This window comes from Simochromis diagramma, unplaced genomic scaffold (genome assembly GCF_900408965.1).
Source record: "Simochromis diagramma unplaced genomic scaffold, fSimDia1.1 OVJJ01000463.1, whole genome shotgun sequence".
Classification (NCBI taxonomy): Eukaryota; Metazoa; Chordata; class Actinopteri; order Cichliformes; family Cichlidae; genus Simochromis; species Simochromis diagramma.
This window is the reverse complement of record NW_024386941.1, coordinates 4,384,214-4,406,771: the sequence shown is the minus strand read 5'-3', so window position 1 is coordinate 4,406,771 and position 22,558 is coordinate 4,384,214. Positions and strand designations below refer to the sequence as shown.

Sequence of the window (22,558 nt, the reverse complement as noted above, 5' to 3'; positions counted from 1 at the left end):
TAAAGCACCTTTAGGATGTGATGAACCTGGAAATTCACATCATGGATGTGTAGCTGATAAATGTGGAGCATCTATGTGATGCTTTCATGTCAATATGGATTAAATTCCTCTCTGAGGAATGTTTCCAGCACTGTTGAATCAATGCCATGAAGAATTAAGGCAGTTGTGAAGGCAAAAGGGAGTCCAACCTGTTACTGGTAGGGTCTGTCTAACAAAGTATCCTGTGAATGTAAAAACAAAAAAGAAGACCATTCAAATCTTCACATTTGGTAGTTAAATATCTAAACTATAAATAAATAGTAAATATGTTTTTTTGTTTTCTGTCTTCTGTGTCTTTTTAGGTTAGTGATCCAGTGGCTGCTGAGTTCAGTCTGAACACACAGATGATCTTACTTTCTAAACGGACACTCTGGCTCTCAGACGGTTCCATGGGCTTTGGACAGGAGAGTGATACTGCTTTCTCAGAGGGTAATACTGTAACATTTCTAAAACGCCTTGAAAATCTTAAAAAAAAAAAAAAAATTAAAATATGAAAAGAAAAAATAACATTAAAGGAAATAAATATGCTCCAAGCTCGAAATATTTCTGTGAATGTTTTCATTGCTCAGCTGCGTGGACTTCTCTTCATTCTACAGATCAAAAAGAAATCCCTGTGTGATGAATGGTTCTGTTGATTTGGCAGAAACGTCCCCCATTATTTACTGACTCAACAAAACAAAATGAAAGGAAAATGAGGGCTTCATGAAGTGCCATTCTGACTACTTCCACATCTTTTTCCTAAACAGGCTAATTATGAGAATGCCTGCATTTTGTGTCCATCAACAAGGTCTTAAAACACTTAAAGTCCTTGAAGCTGCTGTCTGAGTCAGTGTAGAGAGTGAGAGTGGTTTTAGCTGGGCTTTTAGTGGTTTTTCCTCATTATATAGCTGAGCAAAGTACAGTCATTTGAGAGAACTGAATCTGCAGGCATAATAGAACCACTTTTACTAACTTTTCATTAAACCATCAAATTTATGCTTGTAATGACTGATGTTTTACTCGTGATGAAATCTTTATTTCTTTTTTATCAGGGGATGCAGTTTATGGGAGAGTGATGGTGGATCCAGTACAGAACTTGGGCAGCTCCTTTATTTGTAACATAGAAAAAGTGTTCCTGTGCACTGGAGCAGATGGATACGTCCCTAAATATAATCCGAGCAATTTTGAGTTCGGCTGTCTGGCTGATGCTCCATCACTGCTTTACAGATTCAAGATCATTGTAAGTAATAAAAGAATATTTCTTATAGTATCACGTGTACTCTGGGCCTATTCAAACTTCATCGTTTCCTGTGTAATTCTTTGACTTCAGGACAAGGCCCAGCCGGAGACACAGGCTCGGGTATTTGGTGATGTACCTTTTAATGCCTTCCTGGCAGTGGATGACCCCGGTGCTTTAGCACTGGTGAGACAACCTGGTTCAGATGGTTTCAGAATGGATTCTACAGCTCTTTTCCAGGTCAGTAAAAACAAATTGGAAACACACACTAAATACTTCACACGATCTAAAATCACAAACCTATGAGTCATTCCAGAGAAAACATTACACTGAAACTATTTAGAGCTAACTTAACCTGCCTTTGTGGTGTGAGCATGGTATCCCACTCTGTAGAGATCACAGACTAATAGCTCTAGACTAATGGCTTTTTATTCCGCTGACATTTTATCCCTAACAAGCTGATAGAGAAAAAGACTTAATGACCAGACACAGTCTGTGCCCTCATGAAAAGCTCCTTAGGTTGGCTTTCATAGAGGTTATGATACCAGAGTTATGTATTTTTGGTATGACTCACACTCTCCACTTTTCACCATGTCCAAATTGCTGCTTTTGGTCAGGGAATCTATGTTTCTTGGCTTGTTAACAAGGAAAAGTCAGTATCATTAAGTCTGCAGACTGGCAGGGCATTTTCCAATGGTTAAACAAGTTTTGTGCTTTTCTATTCAGTTTATGCAGTGACTGGACTGAACTGGACTGTGAAGTTTAGCTCTGTTTTAATCACAAAATAAAACTGAAGTTGTTCCTTACAAGAAAATGTCAAAAAATAAAGGTTTCATAGCACATACGTACTACTCTCTGCACGGAACTGTTAGATCTGACTCTAATGGGTATAGTTTAATAAAGCTGGCAGTTAAGGATCTCTGAGAATAGATATACTTTTAGCCTTCCACTAAAATATGGGGAGGAGGTGGCAAAAACCCCTTTATCAATTCTGTCCTTTTCTTTACCTGGGTAATTTGAGACACATGGATGGATGGACATTAAAATAATAGCTGTTGCTCGTTTCAGGTGGCTGCAGGAAGAGAGTGGTACATACACACCATCTACACTGTCCGGTCCAAGGACAATGCTAACCGTGGCATAGGGAAGAGAAGCCTGGAGTACCACGTGATGAGTCAGCACACTGATTTGCTTCCGAAGAGTCAACATCGCCTCAGAAGATCAGCTAATGATGTCCTAGATATAGTAGAGGACATTGGTGTGAGTAACAATCGTGGCACCAACATCCTGCACATCGCCCTGGACCGCAGTGGCCAACAGAGGACGAGCCCGGACAGGGAGCTCTTTACCAAAGGACACATCCCTCGAGAGCTCAAAGAGAGGGACGGTGACGACAGCCTGGTTTTGATGATTGGTATCTTTGTGGGGCTGCTACTTACCGTTCTCGTCATCATTGTGGTGGTGTTACTAGTTCGGTCCAAACAAGAGAAGAAAGAAGTGCCCAGGAACTCCAGCAGCGCAGAGCCCATGATGACACAAAACATCAGTGACAGCTCAGAGGTCTAACTGACAGACTGAAGATCGAGAAAGTTATTTTATGTTGCAAGTGCCTCACATTTACATAAAAAAACTGAAGATTGCGTGTGAAACAACACAAACTACAAGAGCTTTGATTCTATTCAGAAATCTACTTGAAATATTGCATCACTCCTCATGCTGGAGAGTGGTCTGGACACTAGGAAACGGACAGTGTTAGCAGCTGTTTTAAGGCACTTGCCAAGTTGTCACTTATTAATTGGCCTTTGATGCCACTTGATCCAAAAAGGTGTTATTAGGTTTCCAAAGGTGCTACAGAAGATGCCTCTTACCTTGAATGGCGTTTGGTGTTTTGCTGAGTAGGTCTAGAGAGGCCGGATATTTTGCATTTGCTGACACTGTCCACAGTACGCTTTCACTGGAAAAACCTGTCTGTTCTTACAGAGAATGATTCGATTCTGTGTGTGCCTAAGAAGTCACAGGACTTTACGGTTTTATGATGTAAAATGTGTGTCCTGTGTGTTCAGTAAAACGCTCAATTGAAAATCATCCAAGTGAATATAATTTTCTTGTGCTTATGTTCTTGCATGCAATTAATTTTTGTACTTTAGGATTTTAAAAAAGTCTCACTGCTGATTTAAACTGGCTTGTGGCAAATGTGTCTGATCTACTGTACTTCCACATGTTTGTATTTTACAGTATATCCCATGAGAAACTGTATTTATCTAATGGTTATTGTTCTTCTCTTAGTTAACATATGACACTGAATCAGATAGGGGAACTTAAACAGTTCTCTTAAAGGATCCTGTGGTGTTACAGCAGCTTTCGGGATAGCTGGTCTGCAGTGTACAGTGTAGTGTAGTAATGGTTTCACATCCATTATTTTTAACAGGAACTACATTCATAACTGGTACGCTTAAATTCTACTGTAAGTGTTGCCTACTGTAGCTTTGTAGAGCTTGCTAAATCCCTTTCTCAACAGGGCTACATGTTGACTGTGCTTTTTTTATGCTTTATTTCACTTAAAGGGAATGAAATGTTTAATCTGCAATCATTCTCTCTTTGATTTTTTGATATTTTGGTTTTAAATATATTTATTTTCAAAGTATTGTTCTGTTGACACAAATCAATCCTTTTCCACCTTTGATTTTGATTCATCAAATCTTTTTTTCTCAAACGGTATGACATGCTTATTATTGTGATATTGCAGTAGATATTAACAGTTTGCATTGAAAGAAAAAACGCTAAAAACTTTATCCATGTTGCCATAAAATCTGATTACCTCATACTGCTGTGTATCCTATAATAAACATCAACTTCATAATCACTTTATAAATTTCAAGTTTGTTTGCTTTTTTATTATTATTTTGAAATTGAAAACAATTCTATGCAACCTGTGATAAAATACCTTGATGAAATGTTTATCCACAGTATGATTTTTTTGTTTTTCGGTGCACATTTTGCTTGCTAATCTAGGTTTGACACTGTATCAATGTACTGTGCTTCTTTTACTATACTCTAATACGCTGAGTGCATTTTTTATGCACATTGATGTATCTATGTATATACACATATGTATTACATATAAATATACCATTTGGATGTTTTGGGAACAGTTATTGTTAAAAGATGCATACTGTATGTGCTGTAAGTATTTGTAACATAGACCAGGAAGACAACATGGTCTGCAAATAAATAATTTTTCAAGAAAATAGCATTGAACTTAATGATTTCATGAAATCTGTATAAATATAGAAATATTGGGAAAAGCAGCGTCATAACAAGCCAGTGAAATTGAAATTTGTACCCACTGTAGCCCAAAATGTGTGTCCCCAGTGCCTGTGTAAATTACAATTTCATTTTCACTACTGTTAAACGATTTGGTTTTATTTGGGGAGAAAAAATAATTCCCTGCAGAGCAAACAAACATAAATGTTAGTCACACACATAGACACGGCAGCTCAGTAAATCATGTGCTTTTATTACCAGTGCATATTCATAGAGAAAACAAGACTGGGTCGGATAAAATGCTTTAGACACATCTCAAAAAGATGAGCATGTCTTTGCTCCTGTTTGGCAACGAGTCGAGGTGCATGAAAACCACAGCTTCCTAGCTGACTTAACTGGTAGAATTTGAGTCATATCCTGCAGCTCAGAAAAGCTCCACACTGAAAGGTTATGGAAGTGTCTGGGTGTTGAGCATAGTACTGTGATTAATTAAGTCAGACTTGGAGTCTGTCTTGGCTGCACCCGGTCTTTCTTCTGTCGTGGCACCGTGTTTTTGTTTGACATTACATAGAATGAACAAATGAGTCCTTCATTTAGAGTCATGGCATGATGGAAGCCAGGCAGAGACTCAGATTTGACAGAAAGCTTAGAACAGTATCACAAATAGTGTACTCTTAAGCGTGAATGTGCTTGCTAGTCAATGTCCTCTCATAAACGGTCATTTCTGGTAATACATCTGTAACAGTTTCTAATATGAAAACCACAAAGCAACAAACACAATAAAACAGAATTCATCTTCCGTCCCAATAAGCTATGACCTTGGATTCAGATTAAATTTGCACAAATTAACAGTTTTCTCGCAAAGCTCCCAATGTGCCTGTTCCACTATTATGTCTATGAGTTTATGATATTTAAAAAAAAAAAAACAACTATTTAATATTCTTCCACTGATATTGTGAAATTTGGATGGATTTCCTGAGATATCTGTATTATTTCTATCCAGGTGGTAGCACTTGAATAAAAGCTATTGAATTGTTAAAGGCAAGCCAGTGCTTCTATGAACCCAAAATCCTAAACACAGAAACCTAAATACTGATATTTTTTGTTGTTATTGTAAATAAAAACCAGATAGGGTTGTAGCTTTGGAAAAGAGCTGCCCAGGTGCACAAACACTGATCTACATTTCCCAGATGCGGGTGGATACTGAATTCTGCTTTAAGGGGGTTAATTTGGGCAAAGGGAGAAAGTGTGAAGCTTGAAAGAAAGAAAAAATATTTAGAAAAATAATTTGCAAATGCTGAGCTAGTATAAAATAAAATAAATTAGCATTTTACATTGTTTTCCCCCTTCAAGATAACAGATAATAACAAAAACGATCATTGTGCTGCTTGCAATAGCAATAAATATGACGATTCTTCATTTAAGCATGTGCTGGGTATGTTTGAAAGCACACTCTTTAACAGCTGCCATACACATGTTTAAAATCCGGGAATCCTTGACTCCTGTGATCTGGACTGCCACAAGGCTGAGTGTTTCCAAAAAAAAAAAAAAAAAATCATAGCACATACATAGGGAGTGATCTAATATACACAATATACATTCATGTATATACAGTACATACAGCAAATCAATGCACAGATGGTGGTGACACTTATGTGAGATGTCAGTAAATGAGAAGTTTTACATTTCATTGCTGGAGAAGCATAGCGCTGTTTATTTCACTGTAAGCATTAACTAGTTCATGAGAAAGCAACTAATGGGTGCACTGTGTTGTTGTCTAGGTATCAAGATAAAGTAAAGTTTCATGCATCTGGACGAGTTATGGCTGATTAAATAGTTCCAACTATCTCCTACCTTGTCAGCTCTCACAGAAAGTGTTGTTTAAGAATACCATCCACGTCAGTATTTGCAGATTTTCAAAAACCAGTCCATAGCTTCAAGTCATCGCTTGTTCCGAGTTACGCTACGTCACTCAATTTTAAAGTTAACCGTCAGTTCCACAGACAGGATAAAACATGGACGTAGTTTCCAGGTAAGCAAAAAGGAAGCCAGTGCAAGCAGCAGCTTAAAGGCCATCAGAATGCAATAGATGTAATTGCAAAAAGACTTTGACCCTATAGAAGTTTATGGGAAAATGGCTTTCTGTCTTGACCTCTGTAAACCCTTCCCTCATGACTTAGTCACTCATTTTGGGGCACACTGAATAAAAAATTAAGTCTATTTTGTAAATCTTGGTCATACAATGTTTTAAAAAGGATCATTATCTGTTGATTAATGTGCTATGATTATCCCAATCATTGCCTAACCACTTGTAAGTCATTAGCCAATGAGCAAGCAGTTTCAGATTTAAACCCACCCCTCCTCATCACATCTGGTATTTTGAAATGAGATGGATGATGTCAGCGACGTCCACCTTTTATGCTGTCTATGGTCAATTCACATCATAAAGGTAAGGTGAGGCGACACACAAAAGGCTGTACTGGAAAAATCATTGCACCTTGTGGAATACATTGGTTGTGTCGTCAGTGCTTGCGGTGTTTAAGATGGCTATCTCGGGTATCTACTGTAGGTAACGGTAGACCTTGAAGCAGTGGTTCCCAGAGTCTGCCACCGCCACGTGGCCATCAGATGTGAGAGCCAAGCCCTGGGGGCCATAAAGCGGGTCCGCTGATGTGTTGATATAGGAGAGGAAAGACCCTGAGCTGTCAAACACCTGGATGGGTATGGAGAATTGAAGGACAGATTAGATGAGTGACTACTGCAAGTGTAACGCAGTTCCAATTATTCATTTCCTCAAACTAACCTGGATCCGACTGTTTCCCCAATCAGCAACAATGATATTTCCATTGGCATCCACAGCCACTCCCGTTGGAGCATTAAACTGGCCGTTCCCCTCTCCGTGTGAGCCAAATTTAAACAAGAACTCCCCATCTGCATTGTACACCTGTCAGGTAAGATTAAGCATAAAAGAAAATGGGTGAATGATGCTGACAAGTAAAGAAAAATGCCAGTCACATCCTCACAGCATGAGAAGCACAGCAGTGTTTGGTTTCTGATTGTGTGATATTTGGTTGAGTCTGCCTGCCTTTTCTTGTTCTGTTGAAACTGATTGATTTTAAAATCGGTCCAAGTGCATGGCTGAAAACAATGGGGGGGGGGGGAACAGGTATGCAGCCTCTATCAGAATGCTAAGCACTATTTTAAGATTTTAAAAAAACCTGCAAAATAAAGAGGCTATCGGAAAGGGTTGCTTCAGTTTTGGTATCTTAAAGTGACTTCAGTCCTATTGTAGGAAGAGAGTTTAGCTAACATCGCTGACTTTGTTAAACCTGAATGAAGAGAAAATCTGGGTTTTAGGCTCCAGAAAGAGTTGACTTGAACTCTGAGCTTAACAACAACCAGTGGTTAAAAAGACTTTTTCATTCATTCCCTTGTCAACAGTTAAGGATGGAGACAGCGATTGCAACTCAGACTTTTAATCAGCTCACACTAAAATCTATAGTCTCCATCTTTCTGTCTCTCACACTCTAGACAGTAATGCAGCTGTCAGACTGTCAGCCATTTTCCCCACACTGTAATTGGTCACACTGTGAAAAATGTCTGTCACAGTTGGATCTTCTAGAGGATGTGAACATTTGAGCGAAGGAGTGAAGATGAGGCTGAAATGATTTTCTTTAGGCCTTTGAGTCATGAGTTTTTAAATGCAGCTACAGACAGCCTGTGTCCTGAGCGTTTCATGTTCAGCAATGTGTTCACAGATTGCGTTTCAGTCATTAAATGCTGTCAAAGGCACAGTGTCTGAAATTCATATGCTCTGTAACAGATCAGCAAACTGTGTCCATGTTGGAGTCCACTTGCACGGCGGGACGGATCCAAAATGGATAAGGATCAGACCCAGACTCAGTTTGGCACCAGTCATTTCCCAGCTCATCCATCTGAATCAGTTCAACAGCTTAATTTCTTCTGATTATAATCTGCATTCTTTATTTAAAACACCTCATCCTAATATAATGTTTTTAAAAGCCATTTAAATTTAAACTTGTTTGCAATTACAAAAAAAACCCAACAACAACTTTACATTCATTTCAATTATATTAGAAACTATTACTAAACTTTTACTATTAACAGCAACATCTAAACACCGTTGCTATGACTGTGAAAAAGCCATCATCTATCAGTGCAGGCTGAAATTAGATCAGATTATAAATGGTTAAACTGGGAACATTAAAGCAGAGTTTTTTTTCTGTAAATTTCACTAAACTTTTTTATTCAGTAATCTCAGAAATAATGAAACTCTCTGTATGAAAAAATTAAGCTTTTTACACTCCATTAGAAGATTCAGTTTTTACTAAATAATCATTCAGACAATGAATGGTCATCACCTGTAGGAAAAACAGCTTTTATTTAATTAATCGAAATGCCCTGAAGGCGGATCTGCCCTGTAGTCTGTTGCTATCTGGGTAATTAATATCACCGGTCCATGAGTAATCTGTCTGTTATCTTTTGTTTCTTTCACTTATATTTTACCCTTGTTGGGTTATGGCTGAATAATTAGATTTGAAAATCAAATTGAAAATCAGGATTACAGATTTATCTAGTGAAAATTCCAGTTGGGATAATGATGACCACAGTCTGCCTATGATGATGACAGAGCAGACCAACCTGATTAAAGTTACTCTTTCCTGCCCTTCCATTTGAGATAAATACCATGGTCAGCACTGACGCATGTTCATATTTTTCAGTTTACTGGATTCAAATGGAAGCTTTGCTCTTTATTTACCCGTTGCCATGGTGAGTCCTGATACTGGAGCACTACCGATGATGGTTTTCTTTTTCTACTCATGTACACCCTTAATTCAGCTGCTCTGGAACCGAAAACTCAGACTTGCTGATCTCAGAGCTAATCAACTCAGGTTTATTGAACACACTTTCTGGAAGAAGTCCCAGGTTTTCAAACATAACGTTCGCACATACTTGCAACAAGCCATACCTTCACTGAATGGTTGTGGAAGTCTGTTACCACAATCTCATTTTTGTTATTTACAGCCACAAAGTGAGGACCTGAAAGCAGAGGAGACAGGGAGGGAACAGCAAAGATGAGTCATCCGTCCGTTTACAGTGTATGAGATGAAGCGGCATACTATTTCTGGACATCAAAAACAAGACACCAAGTGATCACAGAGAAACTCTCAGAGCTGAGACATGACAGGGCTGAAGCACCAACATGTAGAAAAAGAGAACAAAGATTCATTGTTTTAGCTCACATTCACAGTGAATATATTACTTACTGAAAACAGGGCCAGATTTACTAATCTTTGTATCCAGTGCAATGTTTGCACCACTTTTCTCTAAAAGAAAAGAAAAGTTATAAGTGAGAAATGAAAGTGAACGAACGGGTGAGTTCAACTTAAATATTGCTGTACAACTGGAGCGGCATCAATGAGGGATTCCAGCAAAGCATGCAAATTAGTCCCCCCCCACACATCTGAACAACAGGGAAGGACGATCGTCAAAACTTGGCATGCAGTAGTGTACATCATGAATTGCGAACTCCAGCTGTGCTATGATGACAGGGTGTATAATTTATCATTTATAATTAGGACAATCAGTGCAACAACCAAAACATTAACTGTGTGTTAATGTCTCTAATTAAGCAAGTAGCTATACATGCACTCATTAGTTAAAACAAATGAAGGGTGCATAGAGACATGCTGATCACTAGCACTGTTCAAATCAACTTTCCTGTGAAGAAACAGAAATCAATTTTGTAAATCTGGCCCAACCACATGCCCTGATACATGAAACTTCATCTCTGTCATTTTCTGTAAGACACATTGTTAATAAAATGATCATATATATATATAAAAATATCCCATTTATTGATTTAACATCACTCAGTACCTGCAAAGTGTCTGTCTGATGTTCCTCTGGCGCCAAACTTTGTCACCAACTTCCCATTTGATTGGAAGATGAAGACACAGCAGGCCTTATTATCAACCGTGATAATGTGTCCATTCTTGTCCACAGCCACACCTTTGGGGCCCATTAATCTTCCAGCACCAATCTTATTCTGTTACAAACAAAGTTTTGTTTTAAAATCTAGTTTCACTTTATAATCGTGCGGTTTAAAAACAAAAAACATTTCTTTTACTGACTGGAATGCCAACCTTGAACTTGCCATCCGAGGAGAAGATGCTAATCCATCTGTTGTCATAGTCAGCTACTATTATGTCCCCGTTCATGTCTACTGTGACTCCTGTGGGGCGCTGCAGCTGGCCTGGTGAACGACCTCTTACCCCGAACCTCATCTTAAACTGGCCGTCGTTAGAGAAAACCTATAAAAAAAAGAAAATAAATTATTAAACACTTCAAAAAATGAATTCTTTGAAGCTAAATAGGTTAGCCACTGACCTGTATGCACTGGTTGTTGCTATCTGCTACCACAATCCGACCATTACTGGAGGCCGAGATGCCTTGAAGATTGGTGAATTCTCCTTTATCTCTCCCTCTTGTTCCTGTCAAATCAACAAAGCATCACCATGTTTTTAACACTATGAAAATATTAAAACTTTTAAGGATAAGTCACCATTTTGTGCCACTAAAAGTAAATTAAAAGCACTAAAAGCATAAAAATATGCATGGATGGAAGATTGTAAGAACAGTCAACAGTACGATTAATATCCAAAATAACGCTTTTTCACTCACCAACTCTATATATCAGCTCGTCCTCTATTGGATTTTCCTTTTTCTTGGTGGTGCTATACATGCTGGAAGGCCTGCGCACGGCCTTCTGGCGAACATGACCTCCTCCTCCGCTTGGGGACTTCACTCGTCTCTTCACATCGTCTGGCGACTGCAGGACATCTGACGGTTTGACAGCACGCAAACGGAAAGGACTCCCCCTCACAGGCTGTTCATATAGCAGCAAAGAAAAGGTGAATTCTCCCTCAGAGCGGAGGGTGTATCCAACCTCGTAGGTGCCGTTTTTGTTGTCCACCACCTCAGCTTCAGTACACACCCCATCCGCAGAGATAATCTCTGCCCTAAGAACCGCGTTACCAGTCTTCACCAATTCTCCATCTTTATCTTTAGTGGTGACTGTGATAGTGGTGTGTTGGCCAACTAGTGCGTGTCGCAGACCTTCACCGGTGGCAACGCTGGTATGGCCTACAGCCCCCGTTGTGATCAGGACTCCTAGATTCTGAATGGAGCGCCTCAATCCATCCGTCTCCACCTGGCATTCCAGATGTCCGTTTTCATGAGGATGCTCGGGAAAGCTGTGTCTTGCCAGAGCACTCACCCTCTCACCCATTTGTTTTTGGACCAGAAGGACTTCAGTGGCGCTCCCATGGCTCAGTGCATGCTCTGTGAAGTTACAGCTACTCTGAATGTTCTCTCTGCCCTGAAGCAAAGAGGTAAGCTGAGTTTGAAGCACCTAAGAAGATGGAGAAAGTCAGCAGAGCTATCATGATTTTTTTTTTTTTTTAAATGCATCAAATTTAAAATGAATAAGATCGCTGACCTTCTGCTTGGTGCTGCAGATGTTTTCCACCTCAGTAATGAGAGCAGTCTTGCGTTGGTGTAGGGCCTTCTCCAGCTCATCAAAAGTATTACTGATTTCTGTCACAGAGTCATTTTTCCTTTCTGTAAGTTGCTTGGAGATCTCATTCACAAGGTCAATGGCAGCTGTCAGCTGAGGTAGTCTGCCAGAGCAAAAAACAAACGCAGATTACAGCTCTTTATACTTTTACACATCCAATTTTACTAATGTCTTCCAAAAGCAATCGCATAATAGATTATGTGTTAAAGCAGTGAAAAATCTTACCTGTTGCGAACAGTGTCCAGCTGACCTTTAAGGGCTGACTTATGCTGTTCGAGCACATCCCTTAGAGGCACCGTCACATGTTCCCTGTGTTCTCCTTCTGTACACTCCAGACACATGGCTGTTTCACATGACTCGCAGTAAAACTCCATCACCTGCAGATGGTGCAGTTGAGGCAAGTAAAGTCACATTTCTGAGGTCAAGGTTGCTCAGAAGTTCAAATGTATATATACAGAAGGCATTTCTTTTTAATCCAATAACAGTCGGCAGCCCGGTCATGAACATGCAGATGAGGTATGACAGCTCTGACCTATTTTTGATCAGCTTTTTTTTTTTCTTTTTCTTTTTTTTAAAGCTTACCTTGCCCTCGTGATTAGGGCAAGAAAGGGGCTGACAGGTTGTAGCTGCGTTGGCTGACTCAAGAACATTGCCCGCCTCAGGCTGGCTGCACTCTGGGTCTCGTTGTAACACCTCCATTAGGTTTGTGATGAAGAAGTTGTTCTGCAGGGCTGCCACACCCTTCTCTGGCAAGATAGAAGTCTGTCTACACACTGGGCAGGATAGTGTCAAAGACTGGGGAGGGATGTAGTTCTGTAGACATCTACAATCAGATAAGATGTTAAAGAAATCAGTTAATAAAGCTGCAGTCAAGCACCAATTTCAGGGTGAGACCTGATTAGAAGACTGGACAATGTGATTTGAGTGGTTACTAAGCACAACGATGTAAAAACAGTACTACTGTAGCAACACAGCTGTGGAAATCAGTATTTGCTATTACCAAAGCTGTGCCCTAAAAAAAAAGGCTGTGTGCTTTTCTTGTGACCAAGCTTAGAGTAGCTGGTGACTTACGTCATGCAGAAACCATGATGATGACAGAATAGCTCGCTTAAGCGAGGAGCTGTGATACCAAATTTAGAAATTGCTAAAAAAGACATTAAAGTACACTAAAATCTAGCACTTTGCATCCTATAATAGCCAAACGCTGACTCATCTTTTTATTTTGCTTCTAAATGTTTTATGTCTGCTTATCTCTTTACTGTCACTTTGATCTCCTGGTGTCGATCACCTTGTAAAGCTAAGTGATTCATGGCTTACTTCTCACAGAAGGTGTGCAGGCAGGGTAGCACCTTTGGGTTGTGATAATGGTCCAAACAGATGCTGCAGACCAGGAACTGCTTGTCTATCTGCCTCACCACAGGGCTGGTGCTGCCAGTCTCACGCTTCGCCATAATGACAGACATTCAAAGGGGACACTGGGAACACTTAACCTGTGCAAACAAGGTGAAAGAAAGAGAAGAAAGGTCAAGAAAGCCTCGAGGAAACAGTCAGGCAGGGTGAACAGGGTGTAGTTGCTTGAGCAAAGGAAGAAATGACTCATAGTCCCGCTAACACAATAAAACCTCATCTAAATCCTGTATCCGCGAGCAATTTATGGTCTCGCTTATCAAACTATGTCAGTAGTATGAGTTCCCTCACCAGAGGCTGTTTAACTTTAGAAGTGAAACCCCCAATTGAGTTCACACAGCGGAAAGAAACATATACATGTGATTAAAACTGCAGGGTAGAACTCTTAGTGGAGACAATTATGCTGTCAGCAATAGTGTTAGAAGTTATACACAGTATAAGCCAATCAAAACATGATACTAATACTGATGTTTTACTCTTGGTGATATTTTTCGGTGTACTGTGTCACTTTTGTTATTTAATATGACTCCTAGATGAGTAGATGCCTGCCGGCTTGCAGTTCAGATGGCAGAGTTGCTGTTACATGAAATTATACCACTGGGTCAAGCAGGGATTAACTTAGCATGCCAATGTTGTGCCGTACATCTGTCATAGTGTACATAAGCACATAAAGGATTACATGGAGTCCAAAAACACAGACAAGCTGGTCAATAAACACCGCTTACAAAAGTGAGTGACTCATATGATAATAAAATTCCAGCAGGAGGATTGGTGTGTTTTGTCATTTGGTTTGGCTAACACTGTAAAGAGCCCTATTTCCTCTATAGTTCCTGTCCTGCAAAACACCTTCAGTCAGGTAACTGACACCCCAAGCTCCTTATAATTTTCTGTAATGCACCATCCGCTAATAACCTTGACACTGCATTGCACGTCTTGAATTAAAGCTCAAAAAATTCATTACAGATTAACTGAATTTATCCCCTGACAAAGACAGTTCCGTGACGACTGCTGAGATGTCAAATTACATGGGAAAAGAACTCAAAGGCAATTAATTTATTTGCTTTTGCTTTTTCTTTCAATTTTCTTTGTAACACTAGCAAGATATGTTCTTGTTATGTAGGATCATGAACAGCTAGGATACCCAATAGCTTCATTAATGCCCAAGAAAGCTTAAAACAGCTATCTGATACGTATATGAGAAGGTTAATTGCTATGGTGCTATTAATCAAAGTGAACCTTTGAGCCGGGGAAACCTGACAGTTGACCTTGAGCCGTCATTTTAAACCTGATTACAGTTCAAAAATATGTAAATGAATGTAGCACACCATCATTGATGCAAGATGTCATATTCTGAGTAACTGACAATGTATAACATTTTTTTAAATTCTTGATCATGTTCATGAGCGTAAAAACATCCTGCTCATTGCAGTTTAAAACAATGCACACAGACCGGACAAAAGAAGGATTCACTCTATTTGAGCTTACTATCAGTTTCCTTGTTGCGTCACTATAACATGTCTCACCAAACAACACTTTGTCTTTCAGCTGATGCCTTAAAAATATAACTAGGCCCCTTTTCTTTGAGAGCAACAAGAGGAAAGAGGAAGCTTTGAAATGCCACTCCCCAAATTCCTTCTAGTTCCTTCCCTTGACTCTTAGCAGGCTGAGTTCAGGAACCACCTGCCTCTCTGTCTGAGGGGAGATGGGGAAAAATTCACGGTGAGCTGGGCTCTCTGCCTCACATGAGCAAGCAGGCCTCGGCGGCAGCTGTCCCTTTTTGCAACACAGAGCAGCGAGCAATAACAATGGCATTTCAGCTCTGCTCACAGCTCAGCGCCCCACATCTCTTCCCCTCCCTCATTCTCCCTGTTTTTTTATTATCCTGTCATTTTTCTCTTTCTCTCTCGGCCACATAAATGCACTCATGACATCAGTATGCCTGAGCCCAGCCACAGACAGATGGGAATTTTCTCAAGCACGCAGACTCTATTGTTGTTTCTTCCCAAGTGATTAGAAGGCCTACTGACTAAGGAGGTCTGCCAAGCCCATTCACAACAAGCCCTTCCCAAAAAACTCTATGCCTCCCCTTCCCTTGTCTCCCCTAAAAAGCCCTCCCCTCCCTGGGCTGTCCTCCCTTTACATAGACTCTGAATTGCAGCAGCTGAACGGTGACATCAGGAGGAAGTATGATGAGCCAAGACCTCTAGGCTCCTCCCTTCTCGACAGACTGGCCACTGTCTTTAGGATTGCAACAGTCTCCCCCACCTTCCCTTCTCCCTGCCTGTCTGTCTGTTCTTCAAGCAGCCCTCCTCGGCTCAGTTACTCCCACTCGCCTCACCACAGACAGATCTTTCATTAAAAACCTTCTTTCCCTGTGTGAATTTAGAGAATACCTAATGTACAACATAAATAGTAATATATTTAATTAAACACAGACTAAAGACTTCAATCTGCAGTTTACTCTAATGTCTGAGGAAGCATGTGATTAAACAGCAATCACAAGGCTTTGTCATGAAAAGTGCACAGTCAGCGCTTCATACAGATGAGGTCAATAGTCCCTTTCCTCTCTTTTTACTGCAGAAAATCACGGCGCGAATGTTTGCAAAGTCAGCCGTTTCACTGCAAAACGTCACTTGCCACTCTCACCCTGCATTACTGTTAAGTGCCTTAATCTCCTCCTGCAGGGTCAGGTCCTGTCTGCCATCTGGATTACTGTCTCACAGATTCAGATGACACCATCATGCCCAGTCACTTCAAATTCGCTTTGAAGAAAATGCTTCATGTCCACATAAAAGAATGAAGGCTAGTCACTAGCTGTCCGAAGATGATACAGCTGTATTCCATGCTTGAAGCAAGTGTGTATGCTCAAAACCTCTCTCTTGAAAACAGACACATGTAATATGAATGATTTAATTGGATTTTAGCAACAGGAGCTCGCCTTCAGAGAAAACATTGCCCTCAGCTTAACCTGCTTAGATTTCAATTGGTTGCGCAGGTAAGGGTTTCTCTCCTCTCACTGCTCCACCGATTGAAGTGCTACTTTTTATATCTGTAGATGCTTTTAAAATAATAAAAATAAAAAATCACTATGGTTACGCTGTCCTCTATAATGGAAACAAAAACAAAGAAAAAAAAAATTACACATGCTTCCTAATCCAGGGCTTTTTGCTCCTCGATAAATTGGAATAAATAGGAAAGAGAAATTTCAACTTTTTTTTTGAGACGGAAAATTCCAGTGATAGAGGAAAATATAATGTTATTCTGAATACATGACTAATTCTTTGACCCACAGTTATGTGACCAACTATTATTACATTTAATGCAAAATGTCATCTCTTGGTTATAGTCAATGAGACAGAAGCAAGTTAAAGTCTTTAAAAATAATAACTCAAAATAAGCCCCTAAAGTTATTAAACTTTACTTGTCTAATTTCAGTTAATGGTTATAAATCAGCTTGCTTCCAAGATAAAACTATCAGTGTCAGCATGTCAACATGTGATTTTCAAGTACAGAGCGGCCCTGTGGTGAAGTGATTAGCACAGTTACCTCCCAACAGCAGAAAATTCTTGTTTCAAACATGCCCGAGGCCTTTCTCTGTTGAGTCTGCATGTTCCACGTGTGCTTACAAGCATTTCCTCAAGGTACTCCATTTCCGACAATCCAAATATATACTCGTTAAGTTAAATCATGACTCCAAATGAATAGCGAGCTATTGCCTTGTGGTAGACTGGTGACGTACTCAGGGTGTACCCCTGCCTCTCACCTGGTTACAGCTGGATGTGCTCCAGCCTTCGTGCAACACTGAATAAGACTTTTGATTAAAGAAATGAACGGATCATAAAGTCGGTCATTCATTACAAACAGGCTGAAATTTATTCATTTAACTGTTGTTAACTTAGAAAAAGTATTTGGTGGAGAAGTTTCATTCAAATATCTCTGGACTATGCAGACTAAGAGAGACACACAGTTAAACAAAAAAAAACTCTTTTATACAGGAGATGATAAGCCAATGAATTTGGCCCAATAAAACGGAACTGTCACATGACCAAATGCTTGGACTGGGTATGCTAACCATACTGTACCTTGGTACAGCCCCTCACCTCTCCAACCGATCAATCGATTATTCTGATTGGCTGCCCGTCCCAAACAGAAGGTTTAGACAGCGGATGGGTGGGGCTATTGTACTCAGTCTCAGCTGCGTGTCTGAGATGACCGCATAGAAATATCTGGCACCACTAACATCATAATGAGCCAAGTAGAAGAAAACCTTTCTGAACTTCTGAGCATTTAGAGCAGCCTGGAGCTTTTGGGCGATTTCTATTTCTTATACATAAATAATATTTGAAGTTTTGGCCATATTTAATATGACCATGCACCATTTTAACAGTATATGTAGGATAGAGAATATAAGAGCAAATAAGAGCATAGATCCCATTAATGATACTTTCATGATAAATAAAATGAAAGACTGATGTTCAAATCAAATTTTAACTTCAATCGACATAATGAGAAATCAGAAACTGGCCCTTTAAGAAGGCTGTAATTTACAGATTGTTAATACCATTCCTTAACAGTGACTATTCAGGATTCCAGGATGTTTGTGCTTCAGTGGCCATATAAAGTATTTGCCTCTTCCCTTCCTCTTTCCTTATTTGAGTAACAGACAAGTATCTTTTTCTCCAATGGTATCCAATATTTCAAATCTGTTTTAAGCATTACTATCTTAGCCAGCTCAGTATTATTGAACTACAATTGCATACAGCATCTCTTGGAAAACGGACTTTGTATCCGTGTTACCATCTTGTGATATCACTTTTAAGAGACACAGCAGAGAGGAGTCTTCAGCAGTTGTTTATGTACTAGACCAGCAAACACTGGTGAAAGCCTCACTGACCTGAAGAGAGAAGTGTTGGCCCTCAGTGATGTGCTCTCCAGATTGTGTTTAAATATAGACTGTAGTTTATGTTTTCTGCTACATCTGTTGTGTCCTTCCTCGTGTGCCAACACACAGTAATTGTTCACAGGCTGAGCAGAATTACCCGAAATGTAATTTTGAATAAACCCAACACACTGTTGAAAGATTTTTCTGGGTTATGAGGAACAAGGTAGACTGTTACAAAGGAATATCTGTACGCTTGACTCAGATATAAAGAGAGAAAAGACAAGTAAGAGTAGAAGTGAGAAAAGCATATGCTCCAGAGACACAGCATAAATTACATAATCACAAAGCATCTGAACTATTGTCTACATCACAGCGAATGTCTCATTGTTTGTAACTTTGTTCAGAAGACATTTGTGATCATTGTCTCAATTTGTAGCACTTTCAGGTGAACACAGGTCAAGAATAACTATTCACACAGTTATATCTGCACTAGGAATAACAATGTGGAGCAGTTACACTCTTTACAATGCCAAAGTTAATGTGGACCTAAGAATGAGACATTCAGGCAGCTGGATCTAAGCACAGGGTCTGTTTTATATGTTTTTAGGGACAGAAAAGATGCCGGCTCCGTGATGACTCATCAATCATTATTCACACAAACTTCTTAAGACTAATACACCCACCACCACTCCACCCCCCTTACACTCCATCAGATGAAGAAATCTGTCTCGATGCATCAATCTCTGACAGAACAGTCACAGCATGGAACGCTGGGCTTTACATAAAAGAAAAACAGTGTCTGTATATTATATGTAAGGCTATTGAGAATGATACACTCAGCATAAGAGCGGGAACACATTTGCATGCCTAATAATGGCCTAGCATAGACACTTACTGATTGCAATTAGACACTGAACTACTAAAAACTAACACTGTGGCAGTTTTTCATCATTTTGTTTTGTGTTTAGATTGATAAGATCTGACAACAGCAGATTTTTGTCTCGCCTTGTGAGCCCACACTCCTAAACATTGTCAGAAGACAATGCGGCACGCAGGGCAGCCTGTCTGCAGGCACAACACGCACTGCAGATTTAACAAAAGGTAGATCGGCGCACAAGCGGTGCCTGCAATGCTTATTCACCTGCAGTAAGAGGACTGAGATGTCTCATACTATGACTCAGTAGTTCAAATACGGTCTCATACACGCTGTACTTTGCAGATACACAGACACTGTGAAGCATTAGTGGGGTTACTCTTTGTTAAGAAAATGTAGTTCGTGTTCAGGATATTTAAGAAACTGAATGTGGTTTCGGCTTGGCAGTTTGCCGAGCGGCACAAATGTTGGTTTGATAAAATGAACAGTACCAGTGCTCAGCTGCTATGTTATTTTAATAGGTAAAGAAAAAACTGTGACTTTATTGTGCTATATTTACTTTTATTGACTTAACCATTTTTTGCTGTCACATGTTTTACAGCGTGAATGCCTCAGTCTGTAATCTATAAATTTCGTTCATCTCTGAACTTTGCACTGTTGTTCAATAAAAGAAACAACAGCACTTTAGTTCAGTAGCTGAAGGTTTACAGATGTCCACTGGTAAAGGTATTTTCCAGAAAATATTGATTATTTTTTTTAGTTGAAATAAACCACTCTGCTGCTTCAGAAAGTCTCATCTAATATTTATTATCTATAGCGAGTAATCTTGACGTGACTGCATCCCTCTTGATGATGTCTTATGAAAGGCTGACGATGCCTCATAAACCACTAAACAGAAATTAAAAAAAATAATAAAAGTGCTATTCAAAGGAGGACTGACTCAAACGTAAGTACAGAATTAGAGGATCCAATCACAAGCATTTTACCTTCTTTTGTTTTGTATGTAGTCTACCTCATCGTGGTTGTTGTATTGGTAGTTTGGTGGATGTGCCTTGTACTGGTTGATGGTCATCTGGAGCCTGTGTACTATCAGCATGCACCGGCTGTGATAAGTCATTATATTCTAATTTTAGATTGCCGTTTCAGGAACTGACCAGGGACACCAGCTGACAATTAGACTCAAGTCAAAACTCTGGCTCATCTACAGTCATTCTTCTGTTGATCAGTGAGCAATAATCTGATCCAATAAATGAATTAATAACACAAAATATGCACAATCATTTTCATGGAGATTAAACCTTCAAATATTTTGTCCTAAACTCCAAAATAAGTGCTTTCTAATTGGCTAGAGCTATAAACCATAATTATAATTATTATAGTTATTACCTACAGTAATCTATTTATTCTGAATTGGGGTTTCAACAAACCTCATGATGACAACTAGGAAAGATTAGAAAGGGCGAATGATCCAACTTGTGTATTATATTAAATCAGGTTAATCATACACTGATTAGCAATTAACAGTGGAGCCAGATAAACTGATATTGCATTATATTAGATTAGATCGTTTCCATTTGATGTTGTTACACAAATTAGGAAAAATAAACCCAGGAGAACTGACTCACTGCCATGGGTCTCATTTAAATACTGATATAATAATATGGAAAGCAGGTCAATAAATCACTGAATATGAAACATAAAAAAAAATCTAATTATCCTGCAATCTATCTTTTTATAATATATTTATCAAGTTCCCTATCCTCTCACTTGTGTTGGTGCACTGGGGGCTGATTTTGTTAGCAGGTAAGGGCTATAGCCTATAGCATATATGCTACATGTCTGCCTTTGATCGAATTAGTATTCAAAAGCTGTTGCTGTTTCTGGTCACTTCTAAGCTACAGTTTAATCTCTGTTGCTCAATATTTGCAGAGTAGTACTGTATAACCCACACAACGCCCTTGTTGGTCCCCTGGTTCTCTTGCACATGTTCCCTGTCCTGTATACCTTAAGAGCACAGATATAATTTGACTCTCTAAGCTCTGCTAACAATCTGCCCTCTGGCGCAGCATCCTGCACCGTCTGCACCCTCCCTGTGACCCAGTGCAAGCAGCCAACAGAGCAAAACCAGGCAAACATCTCTATCACCTGCATTCATTTTAAAAATTAAACTTTTGAGATACTTTTAGCCTAAAATGAGAAATATAAAACGAGCCTTTCAGAACAAAGACAATCAATACCAAAACCACTGGACCATCTGCTCACAGTCTAGGCCTGAAGACTAAAAAAAAAAATGTCTTCAAAAATGATGCATTGCCTGCTGCTGTTGCTGCAGTACAGTGCAACACAAGGAGCCACAGAGTGGCACAAGAAAACAACATGTAGATTCACATGTGGCTCACAAAACTTCTCAGCAGCACACTCCATACATATTCAGATGAGAAAAACCAACGGAAGATCACTAATCCTCTAACAAACGAGCATGTATGCTTGGTTAAAAAGAGCCCAGCCCTCAGACTGCAGCAGAGATGCCCACCTGCTACTGAGCCGGCAGCCAGCCGGCAGCCAGCTAGGAGCTAAAATGGAGAATTGTGTGGGCTGAAAGAGGAAGCAATGAGGGAAAAAAAAATGCTTTAAAAAAATCAGAGCAATGGAGAATTTCTGTGCAACAGTTTGTCTTAAACGGTGCTGGAATTAATTGCGTTGACTTTAAGTTGGTTGATTGTAGCAATTTAAAAAAGCACAAAAGAGGGGGACATCATGTTTTTTTGTTTGTTTTATTTAAAGTACAGCCCCCTCTGATATGATTTATCCGTGCACAGATGCTGCTGGGATGAAGTAATCAATTATTCATCTGCTTATAGCCCAGTCATTGTATCTCTGAGGACTCCGGATAACGGAACAAGCAGGATGAGAAAGCAGAAATTCGACACCATAAAAAAGAAGTGAATGGTTACATTGTACTCACGTAAATTCCCAACAGGAGTGTCAGCATTGCAGGCCGTAAAGAAAGCTTCCCATTGTCAGTGTCCCAACCCTCTCCAATACAGAATCCACAGACAGGGCGACAGAAAGGAAAGGGCAGGGTCTGTCTGGGAGAAGAAGGGGACAGTAAGGAAGAGGACAAGGGAAAGGAGGAGATTAGGGGAGTGGTTTATGCGCAGCATTGGTCAGAGGGCTAATGGGAGGAGTTAAAGAACCCAATAGCATATGGAGGAGGCAGGGGATATGCAAAAGACGTGGAAAATCTGGAGAACTGACTGAGGGATAAATCTGACT

General features: G+C 39.7%; 2 protein-coding genes across 6 annotated transcripts in view; one reads left to right on the top strand and one right to left on the bottom strand.

The window, feature by feature from the left end:
* frem2b (FRAS1 related extracellular matrix 2b) overlaps positions 1-4,505 on the top strand; it is a 49,445-nt gene extending 44,940 nt beyond the window's left edge. For both annotated transcript variants that reach the window (XM_040037400.1, XM_040037401.1), the window contains exons 21-24: positions 342-468; positions 1,071-1,258; positions 1,349-1,495; positions 2,324-4,505. In XM_040037400.1, the coding sequence (XP_039893334.1) occupies positions 342-468; positions 1,071-1,258; positions 1,349-1,495; positions 2,324-2,821 (960 nt within the window). In that variant the 3' untranslated portion in view covers positions 2,822-4,505. The remainder of the gene's footprint in view (positions 1-341; positions 469-1,070; positions 1,259-1,348; positions 1,496-2,323) is intronic.
* Positions 4,506-4,751: 246 nt separating this feature from the next.
* LOC120736983 (tripartite motif-containing protein 3-like) lies at positions 4,752-22,408 on the bottom strand. Of its 4 annotated transcripts, none has more exons than XM_040037406.1 (13): positions 22,248-22,407; positions 13,469-13,609; positions 12,702-12,942; positions 12,345-12,496; positions 12,042-12,222; positions 11,225-11,954; positions 10,931-11,034; positions 10,687-10,854; positions 10,421-10,589; positions 9,808-9,867; positions 9,510-9,580; positions 7,323-7,463; positions 4,752-7,232 (listed from the first exon to the last, which is right to left on the bottom strand). In XM_040037406.1, the coding sequence occupies exons 3-13, from the start codon at positions 12,816-12,818 to the stop codon at positions 7,080-7,082; spliced, it is 2,046 nt and encodes a 681-aa protein (XP_039893340.1). In that variant the 5' UTR covers positions 12,819-12,942; positions 13,469-13,609; positions 22,248-22,407; the 3' UTR covers positions 4,752-7,079. The 4 variants fall into 4 exon arrangements, with proteins under 4 accessions (XP_039893340.1, XP_039893338.1, XP_039893339.1 ...); XM_040037404.1 differs by having other exon boundaries at positions 13,437-13,609; positions 22,248-22,406; XM_040037405.1 differs by lacking the exon at positions 9,808-9,867 and having other exon boundaries at positions 13,437-13,609.
* Positions 22,409-22,558: the final 150 nt, after the last annotated feature.